Genomic DNA, 20,674 nt, shown 5'->3' with positions numbered 1-20,674 from the left:
TATAAAGGCACAATCCTAAGCATGTTTAGGCAGAAAAAAGTCCTATAACTCCCTGCATGCTGCAGTCAGCTGTGCTGGGAGTTGTAGGATAAAAAGGCATCGGATTGCACCCTAAATCTCCACCACATTTTTTCTGAAGTGTGTGAAACAGAACTCTCCTGATCTGGAGGTATCCACGAATTATGGATTTACTGCAGTGCTTTTGGGCTGGTACAGTAGCGCCCCACGCCTTGGTTGTTGACTCAAACCAAGTCGCACCGAGTTGAGTGGCGTTCGCTCCCAGAAAAGTGCGCACAGGCTTGCAACCTCTAGTGTCCGTAGCTGAACAATGGGAACATGACCTCCTTTCCCCCCCACCCTTCCAAGGCATTTCGAGGCAGTCGGGATCCAGTAGTTTGGGCATTGCGGCGCAAATGTGAGCTAGGCAGGCGTTTGTGTTTACGGTATTGTGCTGGCAAACATCCCCCCCTTTTTTTTTTCTTTTTCGCGGGGGTGGGAAGGACGGGTGGTGGTGCTTTTCCAGCGTGTGTGCGTGCGCTTATTTTATGGCTTTTTCGCTGGCGAGGGCGACCTCGGCGGAAACAAAAACAAGGCGCCTGCCCCTTTAAACCGGCGAGGGCGGGCCCCGGGCTTTCTAGGATGACATCAGTGGGTTGGGCTCGCGGGCTCAATGGGAACTCAATGAGCGAGCGAGCGCCTCGGCTGCACACTCGCGCACGGAGGCTGGCGGGGAAGGAGGGAGGCAGTTGAGCAGGCAGAGCGCACGGAGGAGGAAGCAGCGGCGTCGCTGGGAGCCAGCTACGGCGACCCGCCGCCTTTCCCAATCCTCCGTCATCCTGCCCTTCCCGGCGCCTGCCCTTCCTGACAGCCCCGGGAGCAACAGCGGCAGGCGGGCTCCTTCCAGGCCGGGTAAGTATTGGGGGGATCTGGGCGGGTTTGGGGGTGCAAATCCAGGGGGAAAGGCGGCCCCTCCGTCCCTTTGTTTTTTTGTTGAGAGAGGAGGATGGGGGGGGAAGAGCCGCGCTCTCTCTCTCTCTCTCTCTCACACACACACACACACACTCGCGCACGCATACACACACACACCAGGGCTGGCGTCGTGGGGGGGGGGGAATTATGTGACAGGCCTAGGAAGGGGGGAGAACAAGGGACTCGTTTTGTTTTATTTCTGATGGAGACAAAGGATCATGTAGGCGTCCCCCCCTCCGCGCCTGAATTTCAGAACGACGTATTAGGGGGCTCCTGTATTCCTTATCCTCCTAACACCCCCCCCCGGTGTTCCTTTCCCCCTTTTTCCCCTACATGTAGAAAAGGCTTGAGTTATTATTTTTCCTTTTTAATTGACTTTTTGCGGGTAGGGGGTTGAGACCACCATCATGTCCGATTTACTGTGTGCGGTTTTTTGGAGTGGCGGGGGATGATCACTGCTTTTTCTTCCTTTCCGCTTCCCATCCTTAACATCTGTGCATGATTTCCAAACAATCAGCAGTGAGTAACGGATGTCTGTCTTTCTGCCCCCCTTTCTTCGCTTCAACCCCCAGCTGTTTTTTGTTTTTTTTTCCGGGGAGGGGGAAAGGACCAGTAGTAAACCCTATCCTATTTCTAAAAGTCTTAATCTTTGACGAACAGGGTGTGTATTGGGTAGGGAGGGGGAATGTTATTGTAAATCACTATGCCTCCTTTTGTGCACGGGGAAGGTTGGGTATTGTATGTGTGGGGAGGGGGATGAAGGGGAGTTAAATCTTTCTCCCCTTCTTCCCCACCCTCAGCATTTCTTCTAAAAGGTTGCTTCTTTGTACCAGCCCAGAGCTTTGTAATGAGAATCATATAGTAAATATAAGTTTTGTGTTATTTCTAATAGACTGCCCCCTATTATTTTTTACCATGCATTATTTTTCCCCTTAAAGATGCTCCTAGCATTGTGTGAGGGTGATTTAATGTTAAGTTTAATGCTTGTGGCTGAGTGATGAGATGATCTTATCAATTTTTATTTCCCTTTAATGCCTGCATTTGTTGTGTGGGTGATCTGTTGTCTTTGGCTCTTTTTTTGGTAACTATTCAAAAGGAAAAGTAAGGGGGGGGGAGAGAAGGAAGGGAATAGCCCTGTTCTGGCACAGTGCTTTTTAGAAAAATCACCTCTTATTTATCTCTCCTCTTTTTCTCCCCCCTCACCATGTGAAGCTAATATGAAATATCCCCCCCTTCTCTCCCCCCCCCCCGCCTTTATTCCTCCAACCTAGAAGCATCCATTATGTATCTGGTCAGCTCTCTCACAATCTGGCCTACAGTAGCCCTGGGTGCATTCTCCATTCTTACCAAATCAAGTAAGGCTAGTATGGAAGCCCTCTGATTTACAATAACTGTTTGAGGTGGTCGGGAAAGGGGGGTTGTTTACCTTGCAGTGCTGCAACCCAGATGTGTGGAGGCTACTGTGTGCGTGTGTGTGTGTGTATGAATGTTTATATAATGTGGTGGTGTGCATTCATATAATGGACAGTAAGATGAGGTGTGTATGCTTGTGTGTATGTATGTTGCTGACTGGGTTTTAGCTTTCTAGAGTTATTGCGAGTGTGTTTGAGATAGGGAAAGGGATATTAATATATTATAAACATCCACTCACGCAGAGTGTATGCATTAGGGCAATGTGTGGGAATCCTTCATGAAACTAGCAAAGGGAAATCTTGGTCGGCATCTTGTCTGCCTAGGGCTGTTGCTCTAGTTTTGAGAAGGCACACAAAAACTGGCTCTATTTTTTAAAAATTTGGGATGGTGGAGGTTGGAGACCAGTAGTCATGGTGGGGGTGGGATAAGGTGGTCTTTTTTTGTTTCTTCCCCTTCTTCAGACACCTGGAAGCAATTTCTAAGGTGACTGGCTGCTTGTAGCCCTTGGCATGAACTGCTCTTGCTACCTTCCATGAACCCTCTGCCCAAGGCTTTTGCTTTATTAATGCTACAACCCTACACACCCTTACTAGAAAGCAAGTCCATTGAACCTGGAGGTAGTTAGGTTTCTGCTTTGTTCTCTATATGGAAAGGCGGTGAGGAGTTCTTGTTCTTCGTCCCTGCCCCTTCCTATTTTACTTGTTGTTGCTGTTCTCTTGCTTGCTTCTATGGACTGGAAAAAAAAATCTGCTTTTTAAAAAGAGGTTTGGAGGCCAGTGAACTCGAAGTGTTCTTGTAAAGCTGTGTGGGATAACCCAGAGCCAAGTGCTCTTGCTGGAAGTTGAAAGGGCACAGCTAGCTGAAAAAACAGTGAACAGCTGGTCCCCTAGTGACCTGAGCCAGGGTCCCCTGCATAAGATGGGTTACTAGCTGTTCAGACGCTGGGCCCTACGTCTTGTTGTGCTCCTGGGTCGTGTGGTTGAGCAGACCTGGCAGGGAAACCTAGGAAACTCCTAACCTTCAGGGACCAAGCATCTCCAGAGTAACTTCTGAAAGCCGCTGCCTCTTTCCAGTTCTTGTGCAGCTAATTGTATAGTATCTGTAGGAATATAAAACCTTGGCAGGATAGCGTATGAGTCAAATGTATGTGCAGTTTTGTCCTCAGAGTGTGAGTGTGTGCTTGTGGAAATTCGGTCATCTCAGTCAGATGTATCCCCTATTCCTGTTTTGTTTCTGGGGCTGTACCACCACTGTGTATTCTGACTGAATTTTAAAACGAGATGGGGCATGACTTTGTAATCCTTACAGATAAATGAACTTGAAAGTATTGGGTACATGTTGTGGCAGTAGGCTCCACCTTCTGGTGTGTTTTGTGTGGCTGGAACTGTTTGTTTAGGGTTTATGATAATTATTAAAGCATAGAAGGGACGCTTAAATGTGTGCCTATAGCTTATCTCTTCCTCTCTCTGTAAACTCATTATTAGGGTGGCAAACATGGATTTGGATGTGACCAGAACATAACTTATGGGGCTTATTCTAGCATCTGATGGTCACAGCTGCCCCTATACTGTGCCCTATTGACCAAAAGGATCCCCTTGTCTACTTAACCCTTGCCCGTTCTTCCAAGCAGCCCATCCTATGAGAGCAAAGCCTGCACAGAGAGTGCATTAATAAACATGCATTACATGAATTAACCATACGGCAGCATCCTCTAAAAGGAGCCACGTTATCTCCTCCCTTCTTTAGACAGATCCATGTCATTTGAACAGGGAGAAAGCACAAGATGGTGGCCATTCAGGGGCATATTGCTGGAGAGCCTCCAGAACTCCATTTGGCAGAGGCCTATGCAGAGAGATTGCTCCTGCCACACATACCAAAGGTGGGGTAAGGCTAAGGTTTGGCTGGATCTCATGCTAATGAGTGTACTTTGTGGAATGATACAGTGGGCCCACTGTCCAATTTTAGAGGCATACAGGTGTGACTTGAGACCGAGAGCTAGCTGTGAATGATGTGGAACATGTGATGGAGGAATCTGCCCTGACATACCTATACAATAGTACTACCATGCTACTGAACAGAGAGCAAAGATAGCAGAATACTGCTCTGTAGAGTAGGAATGCTATGACTTGGGGAACTAGTTCCCATTTCCTCCCCTCCCCTCCCCTCTTAGTCTAGTATGAAATCTAGAACTGACTATTCTGGAGGAGCCTCTGGTTTCTGTTGATGGGAAAGTAAAGAAGATGTAAAATTCTAAATCATAGCTAGTTTCTGAGGTGGGTTAGCTTTCTCCATCATTAGGTCCTCCATTACGTTTTTTTCCAGAGACTAACATCCTGATCCTAAACATGTAGACTTGTAAGTTTGTTTCATTTATTTCTGTGAGACTTGCGTCGAGGTCAGGGTGTTTAGGATTGCAGCTGAGGGTGGCTTTGGATTTAAGGTTATTTTAGGTGACTGGTTTGGTTGCACTATTGTCCTGAGTCACTTCTCCCTCACATGTTTTTCTAACCACCTCACTGAAGAAATATCAGGTTACTGTTTGTGAAACTGGAAGTTTGGGGGTCTTATCTCTTTGAAACAAAGAATGGAGTCCATATTTTGATATGTAAGTGCAAGAGGCCCAAGGGGTAAAGCACTGAATCCGGGGATCAAAACCCTTTTTAGGAGAGAGTCTAGGAATAACTCTTGGGTCCTCATATGTTATGTATTGGCTGAGGTTGTCTTTTCTAACCTGCATGTCTTCTGCTTTGTTCCCAGAGCAACTGCATCATGGAGCTTCGAGTGGGGAACAAGTATCGGCTGGGACGAAAAATTGGTAGTGGATCCTTTGGAGATATTTATTTGGGTGAGTTCCCTTCACTGTAGTAATGCATTTTCTAATGTTTACAGATCTCAGATCTAGTGGGCTTGTGTGGGGTGGGGAAAGTAAAATTCTGCTGTTCCTTCTATCTTGTCTTTTCCTGTTAGCTTTTTTAAAGAGGACTGGGGCCAGGGTAGACTGCTTACAACAGGGATGGCCAATCAGGTCTGTCCTCTGAAGCATTTTCAACTGGCCCCTTCTAGCCTTACTATTTTAAAGGTATTTTAAGGCTTGCCTACAGCTGTATTCATAGGGAGAAATGTTCTCAAACTGTAATAAATTCCACACTACTTAATCTTGCATTTCTGTCTCAGTAATATATATCAACTACTACTTCTTGTTGTTATTGATGATGATTAACCTTAATACTCGGGCTTTCCACTGCAATAACACAATTTGACAAACACACAATACAGTAGCAGAAAAAGCCACACCAAGGTAGTCAGGCAGCAAATGACGAAGACTTCTTACTTGCTGAAAGGTTGAGGAAAAATAAAATGGTTAATATGTGCCTAAAAAAAATAGAAGGGTAGGTGTCAAGTTACGCCATCTAGGATGAGTATCCCACCTTGCTTGATGATGAGTTCTGAAGACCTCAAAAGCTTGCACAGTACTTCATGACCTTTTAGTTGGCCTAATAAAGCTATTATACTGATATATATATATATATATATTAATGTTCTTCTTTGGGAATGTTCCATAATTTGCTTCCTTTTAGAGAAAAGACCCTGTTCCCTGGGTGGAGGCATGCAGTGTAGGCCTCCTATGTAATATTATGTCTGAGCACATGTGGTCCATAATTGTGAAACCATTTCAGTATCTTACGGCAACCATTCTCAAGGGAGTCTGTTCGAGTCAAACAATACACTTCTGAGCCCTTGAGCACTGTCTGTAGAACAAAAGTTGGTAATCCCCGTTATAAAATATGCTTACTAGGCTGTGACTTACAAGGGTGTTTTTGAGGTGATGAGGAGTAAGATTGTGAAAACTTCTGGCTGCATTTAATCTAGGAACTGTTGTTTACACCTCTTTGTATCTAGCCAGGATAGAGAAGCAGAATTTGGGTGGGTAGGTGAGAGAGTGAAGGGGCAAGCCCTTCCATAACAACTTGGCTGCATGCTGAGATGGGAGGTTATATACCTCCCATGTAGTTCTGACTGCCAGCTGAGGATGTTCAAGGGCTGTCAGGAAGAATTCAAAAATATAAGGTGTGCTTTCCTCTTGTATTGCTCTGATTGGAACGGGGGAGATTGTCCTAGAAGGCAGAATATCCATCCAGATACAGATTGAGGAGAGTCAGAGAGCAGCCTTGCCTTTATACTTTAAGGGCAGTTGAATTAAATCATGTGTTTTGTCACTGCTTTGACTTATCATTTAAAAAAAAAAATCATGCTGCATGTCTGTCTTTTAACTACCCGTAGATTTCTTCTCATAACCAATCTCTGTTCTGCATGTTTCTTCTATTTTGTCCACTTAAATGATGTGCCCAGAAGCAAATTAAATGTTCTAGGTATGGCTTCCCTACCCACTGCTACATTGAAAAGCGCTACACTCTGAGTGATCCGTAACATGATACCTCTGCATACACAGCCTCCCTTGCATTGCAAACTCCATCTCCGGTTTGCTCTTCTGGCATTGATACAAGATTTGCCAACTTCACTGTTCCCCAGATTTGTCCTCTTCAGTGTGGTATCCTTGGGTTATTCCCTTCTGAATGGTCCTGGCCTAGTTTTCCAGCCTAAGGGTGCAGTCCTATGCATCGTTAGAGATAAAAAGTCCTATGGCTCCCAGCATGCTGGGAGTTATAGGCCTTTTTTCTGTTAAAACATGCATAGGGTTGCATACTAAATGTCTTACTTATTTTGTTTGTTTATATAAGCATTTTTATAAGCCACTTTTTCATCCCAAAGCATCCTCAAAAGTGCACAACAAAGCAATTTTTAAAATGCAGTAAAAATTCAAATAAAAATTAACAGGTATTGTTAAACTTCAACTTTGTTGTAAGTTCACTTATGTATATCTCAAGTTGCTATGTCTGTTTGCCCTCTCCATCAACCCCGGGTAAATCTTGACTACCTCTCGGACTTCAGAGATCTTTATTGATTTTAAAAGTTTATATCCCCCCACACACACACACACCTTAACTTATTAATAATCAAAGTGGCTAACACACAATTAAAACAACAATATCCAAAACATCAAAATGTTCTGATAGTTGGGTACAGATGTAGTGTTTGTGCGTGGCTGAATCTTCCCGTGTCATATGTATGTCTGCTAAACACTCTTCTCTTCCCTATTATGTCAGCTTTTCCTTTAACTCGTTATTTCCAGCGTTCTGGTTTCTACTTGTCTAAAGCCCTAGGTTCCAACTGGATCTCCTCTTACTTCATCCCAGGAGCCCACTTTCTATTTACCCCTTTCATCTCCATGCCTTTTGCCATTCTTACTTAGCCATTAAATTGAATCCCTCCCTGCTTCCAAGATCTCAGGGTAGATTTACATGGTAGTATCCCATTTTTGTCCTTGAACAATGCTGGGAGGTAGGTTAATCTATGAAAGAAGTTTGACCGAGGCCCACCTGGTGAATTTTATGGCTGCGCACGTTGTACTGAGCAAAAACAGGGCCTTCTCTGTCATTGCCACCTTGCTCTGGAACATGCTTGCAGAGACCCACTCTTTTAGTGCGCTTCTGAAAATGACAGATGTGGATTTCTAAGCAGGCTCTTCCAGAGTAATACCCTTATCTGCTTTTGCGGGGACAAATCTTGTACTAATTTTATTGTGCCTTTGTAAGGATTGGTGTAAATGCTTTGAGAGTGAGTGCCTTGGGTTTATAAAGCAGGATATAGGCATTTAAATAAACACATAAAATTTGAATCCAGGTTTCTCTGGTCCAAATCAATTTTTTTACCTACTGCATCAAACTGTGTTTGCTTTTTTATGCCTGGAAGAGCTTCCTCCTTTCTGACAATCCACTTCTTCAACAAAGTCTGTTTTGACCCACAATACCTGCACCTCCACTGTCAGCCTATGTCCCACCTGCATTTCATCAGCCTCTGAATTTTATCCCCATCCCTCTTTGTTTTAAACCCTCAGGACAAGCACTTCCATGGTCTGTTGTACATCAGCTAGGACATTGCTGCTCCTAAAGTGTTCGGTAGTATATAATTTGTCGTTATTTAAAAGACCCAGTGCGTTGGAGTGATCTGTTAGCACTTCACTGGCATTTTTTAAAAACCTCAGCATTACTGTGAACCACATATTTCATCTTATTTTTCTGCTGTTCCAGAAAACGGAGCACACATGGGGAGGTAGAACACAGGCAATGAGAATTAACTTGGGCTTTTGATTAGTGGTTGAGAAGTTTCATACAAGATGTGGTGCCACTGACCACCATCTGGCTTTACATGTACAAGGGCTGCACTGCAGATGCATGATTGTTTCTAAGACAGGGTCAGCAGGCATCCTGTGGGCACTGCTGTATTGAACATAGAGATGGAGTAAGGGTGCAGCATGCCATGCAGGAATCAAGATGGCGGTGCTGCCCATCCCATCGCAACTGAGAAAATACCATATAGGCAGAGGTCAAAGACCTCTGGCTCATAGCTTTACATTGTAAAGTGAAATATGCATATTTTTTTATCTGGAGTGTTGATTTTCTATTTCATTTAATCCCCATTTAAGCTGGGCACGTTGGAGGCCGTTATTTTTGTTTTAGTCATCTTGTTGTGAGTTTGGAGAACTCCTTGCTTGATGGGGGAAAGTGGCTCCCTGGACAACCATGAATTTTGGAAAGCTTTAAAAATCAGTTTCTGAGCTGGTGCGTTTGATCCTTTCCAATATCCAGATTCATCCTATCTCATCCAGTAATCATTCCAGGTTCATCCAGAATGCATCATGGGATGACTGAAAATGAATGATGTGGGTCAGTTCCCATGGTGGTCCTGGTGTTCATTTGCATCCTTCCTCTGAGTTTTCCCCACATTTTTGTTTCTTCTGACCAATAAATGCCATGTGAAACGCATTTCATTAAATGCAAGCGCTTATACTCGATCACAGCGTTATCGAAAGTGGATAAAGGTGAAGAAATTGGCTATTTCTGCACATGCCTGTTGCTGTGTGGATTTATTCCGTCTGTGTTCTCGGAGTGCCAGCCTGGTCTTGTGAATCTGACTGGGGTGACTTAACCTGAAAGAGGCCATGCCATTGTTGCTTGGACAGTCTTATATTGGAAAGAGGGCTGGAGATCAGGCTGTCAAGAGACAGGGTGCGCTGGACTAGACATCCTATAAGCCTCTCTTGCAGTCTGTGCTTCTGTAGTTCCATGGCTTTTGTAAACACACGTCTGGAATGTGGAGACTTTGCTTTCTGTGGTGAAGATTGTTTGGTTTGGGAGCCTCGGCTGAGCAGCACTGGTGAACTGATATGGTGTGGGTGTGGGGAGGGAAGGTGTGGGTCTCAGAAGCTGCTGCAGCTTGGGAGATACAGCGTTGGACTTGGGCAAGGACATGAACAGCAACGTTGCTTCAGGTCAGAATTGAGATGTCTTGGCAGAGAAGCCTGCTCTGTTCTGCCATCAAACTGCTTCAGAGAAGAGAGTGAGCTAAAGGCAGCTTGGTGAAGCAGGGCATGCTGGGAAACCGGTGGTATCTGCTTGGACAGTTCCTGATTGCATGCCCCTCCCTCACAGGGCAGGGATGCATTCCCTTTGTTTCCTGGCCTGTTAACTCTCTGTCTCCCTGCTTGACTTCACCCATCTGTTCCAATCCTGTCCTTTTATTTTGCCACTCAGTAACAAAAAATGACAGGGAGGAATGGAGGAGGAGAGATGTCATAGCTCTGCTGTCGGCTGCTAGTAGATATTTGTGTGCCTGTGCTAACAGGTTTGCACATCTCAATTTCTGAAAGGGCCCCTCATGAAGAGTGCTGTTTTCACTTATGCTGGTGACATCCATTTTTTCTGCAAGACCTTACTCTCGTGTGCGTGCGCACACACGATCAGTCGGAAGAAATGGATTCTGCTGCATGCAGCCCACGCATTCGAATGAGATGGAGGGTGGATGCTGTATAGGATTGTTGATCATTTCCAGATCTCTCAGATCACTGAAGCGTTTCAGATACCTCAGTAGCATTTGTATCTCTTTTTTTTTTTTTGAAATGTCGCAAAGAATGGGGCTGCTTCTAGCTAGTCTTTGTAGACCGGGCTACTGCATAATCTTATTTGTAGTAGTGGAGGCCGCTACCTTCAAGTCTGTGTGATGTGACAGGATATGGGTTCCTGAGGATCTGTCTGGAGTAGGCAGACAGATCCTTATGCGTCTCTTATATTCTACATATAATAGCATATAAGATACTTCCTTCTACATCTGAGTGAAAAAGCAAGCGTTATGTGGCAGGGCTGGGGTTCACAAAAGAGAGACGGGGCAAGGGTGAGTGCAGGCTTAAAGCAGGGCTGTGAGTTCAGGAAAGGGCTTGCTGAAGAACTAGGCCTCAAGGAGAAACCTAAATGGAAATAAAAGAGGGCTCACAAATGAACGATTATAGGTATAGGCAACAATATGGCAAAAGGCCTGGAGATGGAATTGAGAAAAGAGGACAAAGTTTACACTGTTCATTTTTAATTTAGTCCTCAAGGCATTGCTGGCAGTTAGGGGGTGGGGTTCCTGGACACTTGGCTCCTTGCCCTCATAATAACTTCTTCTATCCCATATATAGTTATCCTGTGTATGCCACAGGGACCAGGAGCTGGTGGCATGACTGGACAGGAGGAGGAGGGTTCATGGGCCTGGCTATGGTGGAAAGTCAGGTCTTTACTCCTGTCTGCCTCTTGTGCACTGAGCACACTGTCTGCTTTTTGGCTTAGTAGACCAGAAACACAACCACCTCAAGGCATGCATGTTATATAGATATGTGGTGTGTGCTGTAGTGCCACTATGGGCTTGACTTGTGATACTTGCAAAAAGGCTTGCCGCTATTGTCCTACCCATACACCCTGTACTATTTATTTAAGATATTTATGGCTTGATACAAGATCAGTAAGCAGTTTACAGAAGGAATATATGAAATACAATAGAAAAGCCAATAGAAAAATAATACAAAATTATAAATACATTAAAAACATTACAGAAACAAAACAGCAGTGCAGTTACATGTCAGGGAAAGCCTGAGTAAATAGGTGCATCTTCAAGGGGAGTCTAAAGTTTGCCACAGTTACCTCTCGGACCACATGTGGGAGAGCATTCCAGAGGATAGATGCCACTACTGAGAAGGGTCACTTACATGCTGCTACTTGACGACATGCTGTTGGTCATAGGGCGACCAACAAGGCCTCCTCGGAAGGTAGGGGTCAATTTGGTTTATATAGGGGAAGGCAGTTTTGCTAGGTATCCTCTCCTTACTATTCTTGTCTCTTTTGTGTTAACCAAACGAAACCGCAAATAAGGTTTTTAGAAAAGCATGCACATCAAGTGGTTTTGTATAACTTGTGCTGGAGGGACCATAACTCTGGGACAGAGCATCATGCTTCATATGCAGATGGTCCCTGTTTCAGTCCTGACATCCCCATAAAAGGTTCAGGTAGTAGGTGATGGGAAAGACCTCTGCCTGAATCCTGGGAGAGCTGCTGCCAATCAGAGTAGGGCCAGGGGTCCCCAACCTTTTTTTGGTCAGTGGTCACATTAGAAATTTTGGGAGAACGTTGTGGGTATTATCACAAAATGGCTGTCATGGTGGGCATGGCTGGTCACAACGCTCATTTCCCAGAAGGCAAGTGGTGAGACAAAAGAAAAGTAACTTGCCCAGGAAACTAAGTCCAAGGCAGAGGTGGGATCTGAGCTCCAAAACACATAACCACTCTTTGGAACCGTAATAAAGATGGCACTGGAAGGCAGAACTTCACCTTGTAGCATACCAGCCCCCCCCAATTAAGTTATTTCAAAAACACTTCTTCAGAAAGAAAAGTTAATTTCAGGAGGGGCAGGAAGTCTCATGGGTGCCTTGGGTGCCATTTTTTGGCGGAAAGACAGGGTAGAAATAAAATTGAGAGTTGTCCACAGGCACATTGGTGCCTATGGACACTGCATCGCTGACCCCAAGAGACAAAACTGGGCTAGATGAAAAGGCAGCTTCCTGTGATGAGCCGAAACTCTCATTGAAGCTGAACTAGACTTTTTTTTAATCTCCTTTTCATAGGTATGTTAGGCTTTTAACAAAGAAGACATATCTAGTCCTCCTGATACATTTTGCCACATGGCATTCTCGATTCAGTCTTATCACTTGTAGGATTCTAGACCCGCTCACGAAAATACCTTGCTTGCGGCCACTGATGTTATAAATGGATGTCATTTTCCTGAGTCTGCAGACGACAAAACCTGAACCAGTGACTCAGATGTCAGCTCATGTGTGCTCGCAGCCTCCTCCCTCCTGGCTAATCTCATTGGGGTTGTAGTTCTAAAGCCTGGTGACAACACTCCTTAAATGTCAGCATTAACTTTGGTTTGCTGATCATTTTAGCAGATGGAACGAGAATAAAGCCCATGGGAGGGGAACAGGGAGAGGACTAGGAGTTCCTACGGAGGAAATGCAACAGAGGGAGAGAAAGAAATGGCAAGTTGTATAATGTTGGTCCTAAGGGGAGCGTATCTTCCTAATGAGCAATGCCGGGCTTGATGGTAAGATAATGGCTGAGTATTTAATAACGGAAAAAGGTATTATGCAAGTGCCATGCTCTTGTCTTATTTATTTATTTATTATTTATTTATTTCATTTCTATACCGCCCAATAGCCGAAGCTCTCTGGGCGGTTCACAAAAATTAAAACCAAACAACACACAATAAAACAATTTAAAATATACAGAACATTAAAACCACAATATAACAATACAACCACAATAAAACCTAGCAGCAGTGCAGGAGTTTAAAATACAGATTTAAAACAGCAAAGATAAAAATTTAGAAAGCTAAAATGCTAAAATGCCTGGGAAAATAAAAAGGTCTTCACCTGGCGCCGAAAGGAGTACAATGTAGGCGCCAGGCGAACCTCACTAGGGAGCTCATTCCAGAGCCGGGGTGCCACAGCAGAAAAAGCCCTCCTCCTAGTAGCCACCCGCCTCACTTCCTTTGCCAGGGGCTCATGGAGAAGGGCCGCTGATGATGATCTTAAGGTCCGGGCAGGCACATATGGGAGGAGGCGATCCTTCAGGTAACCTGGCCCCAAGCCGTTAAGGGCTTTGAATGTTAACACCAGCACTTTGAATCGGGCCCGGAAATGGACTGGCAGCCAGTGCAGCTGGAAAAGTACTGGCGTAATATGAGCTCGCAGGCCAGTCCCTGTTAACAATCTTGCTGCCCTATTTTGGACCAGCTGAAGTTTCCGGACCGTTTTCAAAGGCAGCCCCACGTATAACGCATTGCAGTAATCCAGACGAGAAGTTATCTTATTCAAGGAAACTGAGTCAGAGGATCGCGGTCTTGAATTTACACCTGGCCCTGGGGCGATGGCTAAAATGGAGTGCAGCAACTTTGCCATAACAAAGTTCAGTGGCACGGTGGTGATGGTGCTTCTCTCTGTGTGGGTTTACTCCCTCCACTTTTCCCTGAAGACCTGTTCAAATGGCTGCTCCATCTATGCCTGTTTGCTCGGACCACACAAAGCTCCCCTTTTCTCCATGGTATATCCAATCCATTTTATATTTCCAGTCTGTTATGGTGTCTCGTTCTTTCTTTACACTGGAGAGAGGATGTTGCTTGTGGAGCTAAGAACATGAGATCCATGCTGGATCAGATCAAAGGTCCATCTAGTCCAGTATTCTGTTCACACAGTGGCCAACCAGCTGTCAACCAGGAAAGCTAGAGCAAGAGTTTGGTAGGGTTTTGTTTATCCCTTTGTCATTTAAGAGCAATAAGAAGAAATACATGTGGATCTATCTGCCAGTTCAGCTGTGTAAAAAATAAACAACAACAAAAAACCCTACGCAAGTCTTATGGCTTACTTGGCCAAAGATGAATTTCTAAAGATGGGTGCTGAGGTTCAGTCCTATCCAGAAGCTCTACCTCCTAGGCCCAGGTGTGTAGGCCCAGACTGCAGTTGCTCAGTGGAGAGGGATGGACATATGGCACAGTGTTGCTTTACATCAGCCTTTTTCAACCTGGTGCCCTCCAGATGTGTTGGATTACAACTGCCAGCATACTCCAGCCAGCATGTTGGAGCAAGCTCCCCTGCCTTGTCTATAGCAGACCCCCAGAATTGAACACAGGTTGGAGGGGTGGTCCCTGGCCCAATCTGGGCCACATTGTCTTGCCTGTGCACATCTGTGACACAGGATGACTTTGAGGTGGTTCACTTGTGACGCCTAACCGTTCATGAGCAATCAGGGGAGTCTTGGGCTCTTGAGCTCCCTACCCCTATCCCCCTACTGCTAGACACCTTCATATAGTGCCAAACCATGGTTTGGGGTATCTGAGCCGAATGTCTGCCCTTATACCAACCTCCCAGACCATTACGATCTTCAGGGAAGGTATTTTCTATGACAACATATAACATGGGATTTGGTATTAGTCCCATTCCAAATACCAAGTTTGCTGTAAGTCTGCTACAGAGTGATTAAAAAAAAATAGCTGTAGGGTGGGGGGGGGGACTTGTAGCCCTTCAGATGTTGACTACAACCCCATCATCCAAGCGACATCTGGAGGCTCCCAGGTTTTCCACCCCTGCTTTAGGTTGCTGTGTTAAATTTCAGAAGCACTGTTTGCGGGATTTCCTGTGGCCAAGGGATAAAGTAGGGGTGGGCAGCTTGTAGCCCTATAGATGTTTTGGCCTACAACTCTCATCAGCCTTAGTCAACATAGCCAGTATGAGGGATCATGGGAGCTGTAGCCCAAAACATCTGGAGGGCCACAAATTGCCGCCCTCAGAGGTGGCACTTCATTCTCTGAACAGCTCCTTTACTCTGCTTCTCATAGACACAGGGAACTGTGGAAAAACATCCATAACAAATACAATTTCCAGAATTCTACTTTGTGTAGCTGCCTTTCAGTTGCTGAGTGTAACAGGTTAGGCACATTGGTAGGAAGGCTAAACTTCAAAATTACTGTATAAGAACTGGGTAAGCCAGGTTCTATAAGTTCACTTACAGAACCAAATAAATGACGTGTGTTTCTGATCAGTCAATTCTGATGTAATTTATTTAAACATACACTCTTTAGCATTTACAGGAGAAACTAATAGCTTATTTGACACTGTGCTGCTCCTACTAGGTAACATGTACTGATTGTACAATAGATCAACAGCAGAAGGGAAATAGAAATGGGACTCATTTATACTTGTATAAATGGTAGGTAGGGGAACTGAGAGTTGAGAAGGCTGCAAAGAGTGAAAATGGTTTTCGGCCATCGAAAGTTTCTTCCAGCATCTTATTTTTCCCCTTAGGTTCTCTGCAACAATAAAGGCTTGATATTGGGGTTCCCAAGAATGTAATATATTTGCTGGAAACACAGGCCCGTGACCTGGATCTTGATTGCAGCTTTATAGGCCCATCCTACAGAAATGGAACAAGCTGCTCAGGGAAGTTTAAAAATCTGCTTCTTTAGAATTGTTTTGAGGAGACACCTGAGAGACATTGCCATGATGGTGCATATCTCGTACGAAAAAATTAAATGTGAACCAGGGTACTCAAATACTTTTGGTACAGCTGAGCTGACCAAGGACTATTTTTGCACCCTCTAAAAAGCAAGGACCCTTTTGGAGGTCTCTTTCTGGTGCTGCCTTTCTTTTCCCTTCCTTCCTCAGCAAGCATGACCCTGTTGTCAAAATGAATGGGCTGATATTCTATGTCATGCTGCAGTGAAATCACTCTAGCACAGTATGGCAAGATGGGAAGCGTCTCAGTTGCCAAAGCAACTGGGCCAACATTCTGTCTTGTGTGGTGCAATTGCCATGGCAACAGGCATGTTCACTCCCTGCATCAATTTAGACAGAGGGCAAAGACTTGGCTCTGTTTGTCCTCAGTGCTTTTATAGAGCCAAATCTGGGAATATGGTGCTATGATGTCGTCATGTTCCTTATGTGGTCCCCGATTGCCTGGGATCACTTGGAAGAACGCCCAGGCCCCCCCAAAGTGGCACAAATAAGAGGTGTGAATTGTTGCTAGCAGCAGCAAAGAAAGTATTGTTTAGGGGGATTGGGGGGAACAGTTCATACATCCTGAAAGCTCCCCCAAGACTATGAAATTTCAAGCATAGTCCTAATATTGGAACATAAACAGTATACAAACTAAAATTGGTACCAAGAAAAGTTTCGTTGTGCAAACTGTGCAAATTATGGGCACATATCCAATACTGCTAGCGCAATGGGTACTTAGCGGTTCCCAAATCAATTGGAAACACTCATTTCCAGAATGGGGCAAGCCAGCAGAGTTTGCAGAAGGAAGCTCTGCTGACCATTCCCATTTTGGAGATGAGTGTTTCCACTCATTTACAGGGTTCCTTTTGGACGCACTAGTTCCTGTTGTGCTCATGGTGGGTCCTGCGAGCACAATGGAACCAGCAGAAGTGGAGCAATAGCATTGGATACTGCCCTATGCATTCTGCTGATTGGAAGAGGCAAGGAGCTGTGTGGAATATTGAAGCCTTGCCTGTCTGAGCGCTAGAAATGCCATTTAGTAGATGAAGTACTATCTTCTGAGAACTCGCCATCAGGCACTGCCCACGTTCTTTCATGCCTGCAGTCAGCAATTTTCTAGACCTCATGGTTGTGATCTCTTATCAAAATATGAAAAATCCTTGAGATGGTGCATTCTGTATGGCATACAACATTCTGTGCAGGAATGACTTTGGCTGCACACAACATCTTTAGCCAACTTTGCAGCAGTGTTGGGTTGAAGCACTAGTTCATAAACAGGGCTTAAAGCAAGCCTACTTTCTGTACCCAGAGTAAATTCATGTTTATGTATCATAAAATCATTTAGAAAACTACTGATGAATTTAAGATGTGCCTCAGTCACAGCACTTAAAAACCAATCAATTAACAACATAAAGAAATTTCAGCTTCAAATATCACCTGTTAAAAAATTAAAAATTCCTTGAGAAGAAGGCTATCAATGGCTACTAGCCCTGATGGCTGTATGCCACCCCCAGTATCAGAGGCAGTATGCCTATGCACGCTAGTTGCTGGGGAACATGGGTGGGAGAGTGCTGTTGCGCTTATGCCCTGCTTGTAAGTTTCCCATGGGCAGCTGGTTGGCCACTGTGTGAACAGAATGCTGGAGTAGATGGACCCTTGGTCTGATCCAGCATGGCTCTTCTTATGTTCTTATAAAGGTCTTGATCAAGACTTTGAGGGATTGAGCCTGGTAGATCCCTGTTGGGAAGAGCTCCAGGCCACTGAAAAGGCTCTGTTCCTTACAGATGACAACTGTAGTCTTCCCCAGTTTTATGCCCTCCAGATGTTTTGGACTTTTAACTCCCATCATTCCTAGCCAGTGGTTGGGAATGCTTGAAGTTGTAGTCCCAAACCCCTGGGTGGCACCAGTTCAGCGGACTGACCTAACCTGTGATGGAAGCAGTATCCAGAGTAGGGCTACTTTACAAGATTGAAGGCTATGGGAATGTTCAGACACAAGGGGGTGCTTGGATTGGTTCAAGATTAGGCTTAGGCTGCTGTACAAAGTAGAAATAATATGGGGTGGGGGGAGGTAAGAGAATGGTGGTGTTTCTCCGAGAGGGGTAACTTAGAGCATGATGAAGCGGTGTGTGTGTGTGTGGGGGGGGGGCGGGGGGGCGGGGCGAGAGTGATCTCGTGCCAAAGGAGCAGGTGTAGAAAAGCTTCCAACTTTAGCAAGCTGATGGACTGAATAACCCAGTTCTCACGTAACGGCTAATTGTGGGTTGTTTAACCTATAGCTAGCCACAGCATCAAGCAAGCACACTGCCTCCCATGCAGCCATCACTTCTGCTTCCCCAAACAACTCATGGTTGTTATTGTTATTCCTGAACCAAGAAACTCTGTGTTGTTTAGGGGTTAAACAACTCAGAGTTAACCTAACAACAAACCATGGGGTAACTCTGGGATGTTTAAACTCTAAACAACTGAGAGTTACTGGGTTCAGACATAACAACAACAGCCCAGGAATAGAGAGGTCCTGGATTGTTCGGGAAAACGGGAATGGATAGTAGCCAGCTCACTCACAGCAATCCATGGTTTGTTAACCATGCGTTGTTTGTGCGAACTGAATCACTGAGTGGTGTTTATGCAAATACTTGATGGCTGTGGACTGAATACTGCTGGCCCCAGGTCTCTTTTGAACAAGATAGACTGCTACTTACTTGTCCAACCTGTGAATAATATTATGCATAATGGCTACAGGGTGCAAAGAGGCATAATTATAATTGGGAATTGGAATGGCATAACAAAACTTCCCAAAGGACATGAAGTTGTTTAGTTATCCTATTTTATGGCACATTGAATCTGTGAAGTCACCTGCATCTTTTTTGTTCTTAACGTAGCACCTTTTAGAAGGGGTACATCCTGTGAAGACTTGTACCGTGAGCCCTAATTCTTTCATTAGCTTCTGTCTTATGGAACTGCCCTGTCCTGAAATGAAATCCACACAGTAATGACAAATTCAGGATCCCTGAGATTAGGAAAGAGACTGTGGTGTAATTGTTGTAGCCTGTATGCGTGTCTTCCTCTTGTCATTTTTGGCTGATGAATAAGAACAGAATCTCTCAATTAACATAAGGTGGGTACACTTCTTAATCCTCTTCTCTTAACAAAAAAAGACTTATTTTTAAAAATAGGGTTGTACACTGCATTAAGACAATTTCTGGTTTTGATGGCAGCTAAATTTAGCTTCTCCGTGTCAACATTTAATTAAATGATAAATATAATGGTAACTTATGTGTAGTAGTCTTTTTTGAGGTTTGATTTGCTAATGAATGTTTTTGTTCAGTGTTTGTTTTTGAATTGATAAGCCAAAAAGGATTTTTATATTGTCAAAAGAATAATTACCTACTTTGTTGGGAAGCTGAAGAGCATGACACCTGAATAGGTGGTGCAGATGGGATTGTGTGACTTTATTAAAAAAAGAAGTTGGCTGGCTGTTCGCTTGTGAATGATTTCACTGCTGGGTTAACATTCTGCGCACTGTTTTGTTGGAAGTGGTGTGCGAACCACTCAGGATGTGATGTGAGAACAGGAGTACGCAACCAGAAGAATACCCGACTGGTAGTCGAACTCTTGATTCATAGCATTTGCAAAGCTGTTGTGCTTTTGCTGCAGGGTTGTGGAAATGACGGTAAAAATTGGGTGTTCTGTACATTTCCAGGAGACATCAGGTAGTGACTGGAGTCTAGTCAACATTCATGATACCATTGGCTCCCTCTTCATGGTCCCCACCCCCCAATGTTGGCTTCCTATAGATGTTTGTCTATTCTGATCCACATCCTTGATGTAGAGAGTGTAAGTGACTTCCACATTTATATTTCTCATTCCTAAAGGCCATTTCACACATTACACAGCATTTTGGCATGAAGTGCGCATGCTACAGGGAGCTGAAATTAATTGCATCTTCTTGACAAGGGTCCCTGAATGATAGATGGGTCTCTTTCAGACTTCCAAAATGTAATGTAAGAACATAAGAAAAGCCGAGCTGGATCAGACCAAGGGTCCATCTAGTCCAGCATTCTGTTCACACAGTGGCCAACCAGCTATTGATGGGAAACCTACAAGCAGGACATGAGTGCAACAGCATCCTCCTGCCCATGTTCCCCAGCAACTGGTCTACATAGGCATACTGCCTCTGATACTGGGGGTAGCACATAGCCATCACGGCTAGTAGCCATTGATAGCCTTCTCCAGGAATTTGTCTAGTCCTCTTTTAAAGCCATCCAATTTGGTGGCCATCACTATATCTTGTGATAGCGAACTCCAGAGTTTAACTGTGCGCTGTGGGAAGAAGTCCTTCCTTTGATCTGTCCTGAATCTCCCACCAATCAGTTCCATGGGATGAACCCATCGGGTTCTAGTATTATGAGAGAGGGAGAAAAATGTCTTCCCATCCACTTTCTCCGCATCATACATAATCTTGTACACCTCTATCATGTGTCCCCTTTCTTGCCTTTTTTTCAAGCTAAGCAATCCCATTTCTACCCTGTGAGGCTGTTCACTTTTAATTTTACAGATAATAAATTGAAGCTGAAGAGCATTGACTTGCCCAGTGCCAACCCAATGAATCCTTGGCTAAATGGGGATTCTAACCTAGTAGTTCTTGGTTTAAGTCCATACGTTATCTGCTAGTCTCAGCTTAGCAACTCATGCTCCATTTTCCTAGTGAGTATTACAGAAAAGCTGGTGACTGCCCCCCCCCATGTTAGAGTACCACTTGCAGCCTCTGATGCGTCCTTTAGGAATGGCTTCTTTACATGGATGGTACTCCAC

At 44.6% G+C, this 20,674-nt stretch overlaps 1 protein-coding gene across 2 annotated transcripts in view; it reads left to right on the top strand.

Moving 5' to 3' along the window:
- The first annotated feature begins 663 nt into the window (after positions 1-663).
- CSNK1E (casein kinase 1 epsilon) overlaps positions 664-20,674 on the top strand; it is a 47,462-nt gene continuing 27,451 nt past the window's right edge. For both annotated transcript variants that reach the window (XM_084809828.1, XM_084809827.1), the window contains exons 1-2: positions 664-909; positions 5,140-5,227. In XM_084809828.1, coding sequence (XP_084665954.1) covers positions 5,152-5,227 — 76 coding nt within the window. In that variant the 5' untranslated portion in view covers positions 664-909; positions 5,140-5,151. The remainder of the gene's footprint in view (positions 910-5,139; positions 5,228-20,674) is intronic.

Source organism: Heloderma suspectum, chromosome 7 (assembly GCF_057233095.1).
Source record: "Heloderma suspectum isolate Gila_16-S chromosome 7, 16-S_ref, whole genome shotgun sequence".
Taxonomy (NCBI): domain Eukaryota; kingdom Metazoa; phylum Chordata; class Lepidosauria; order Squamata; family Helodermatidae; genus Heloderma; species Heloderma suspectum.
Note: the sequence above shows the minus strand (reverse complement) of the source record. Positions and strands in the feature narration are given on the sequence as shown.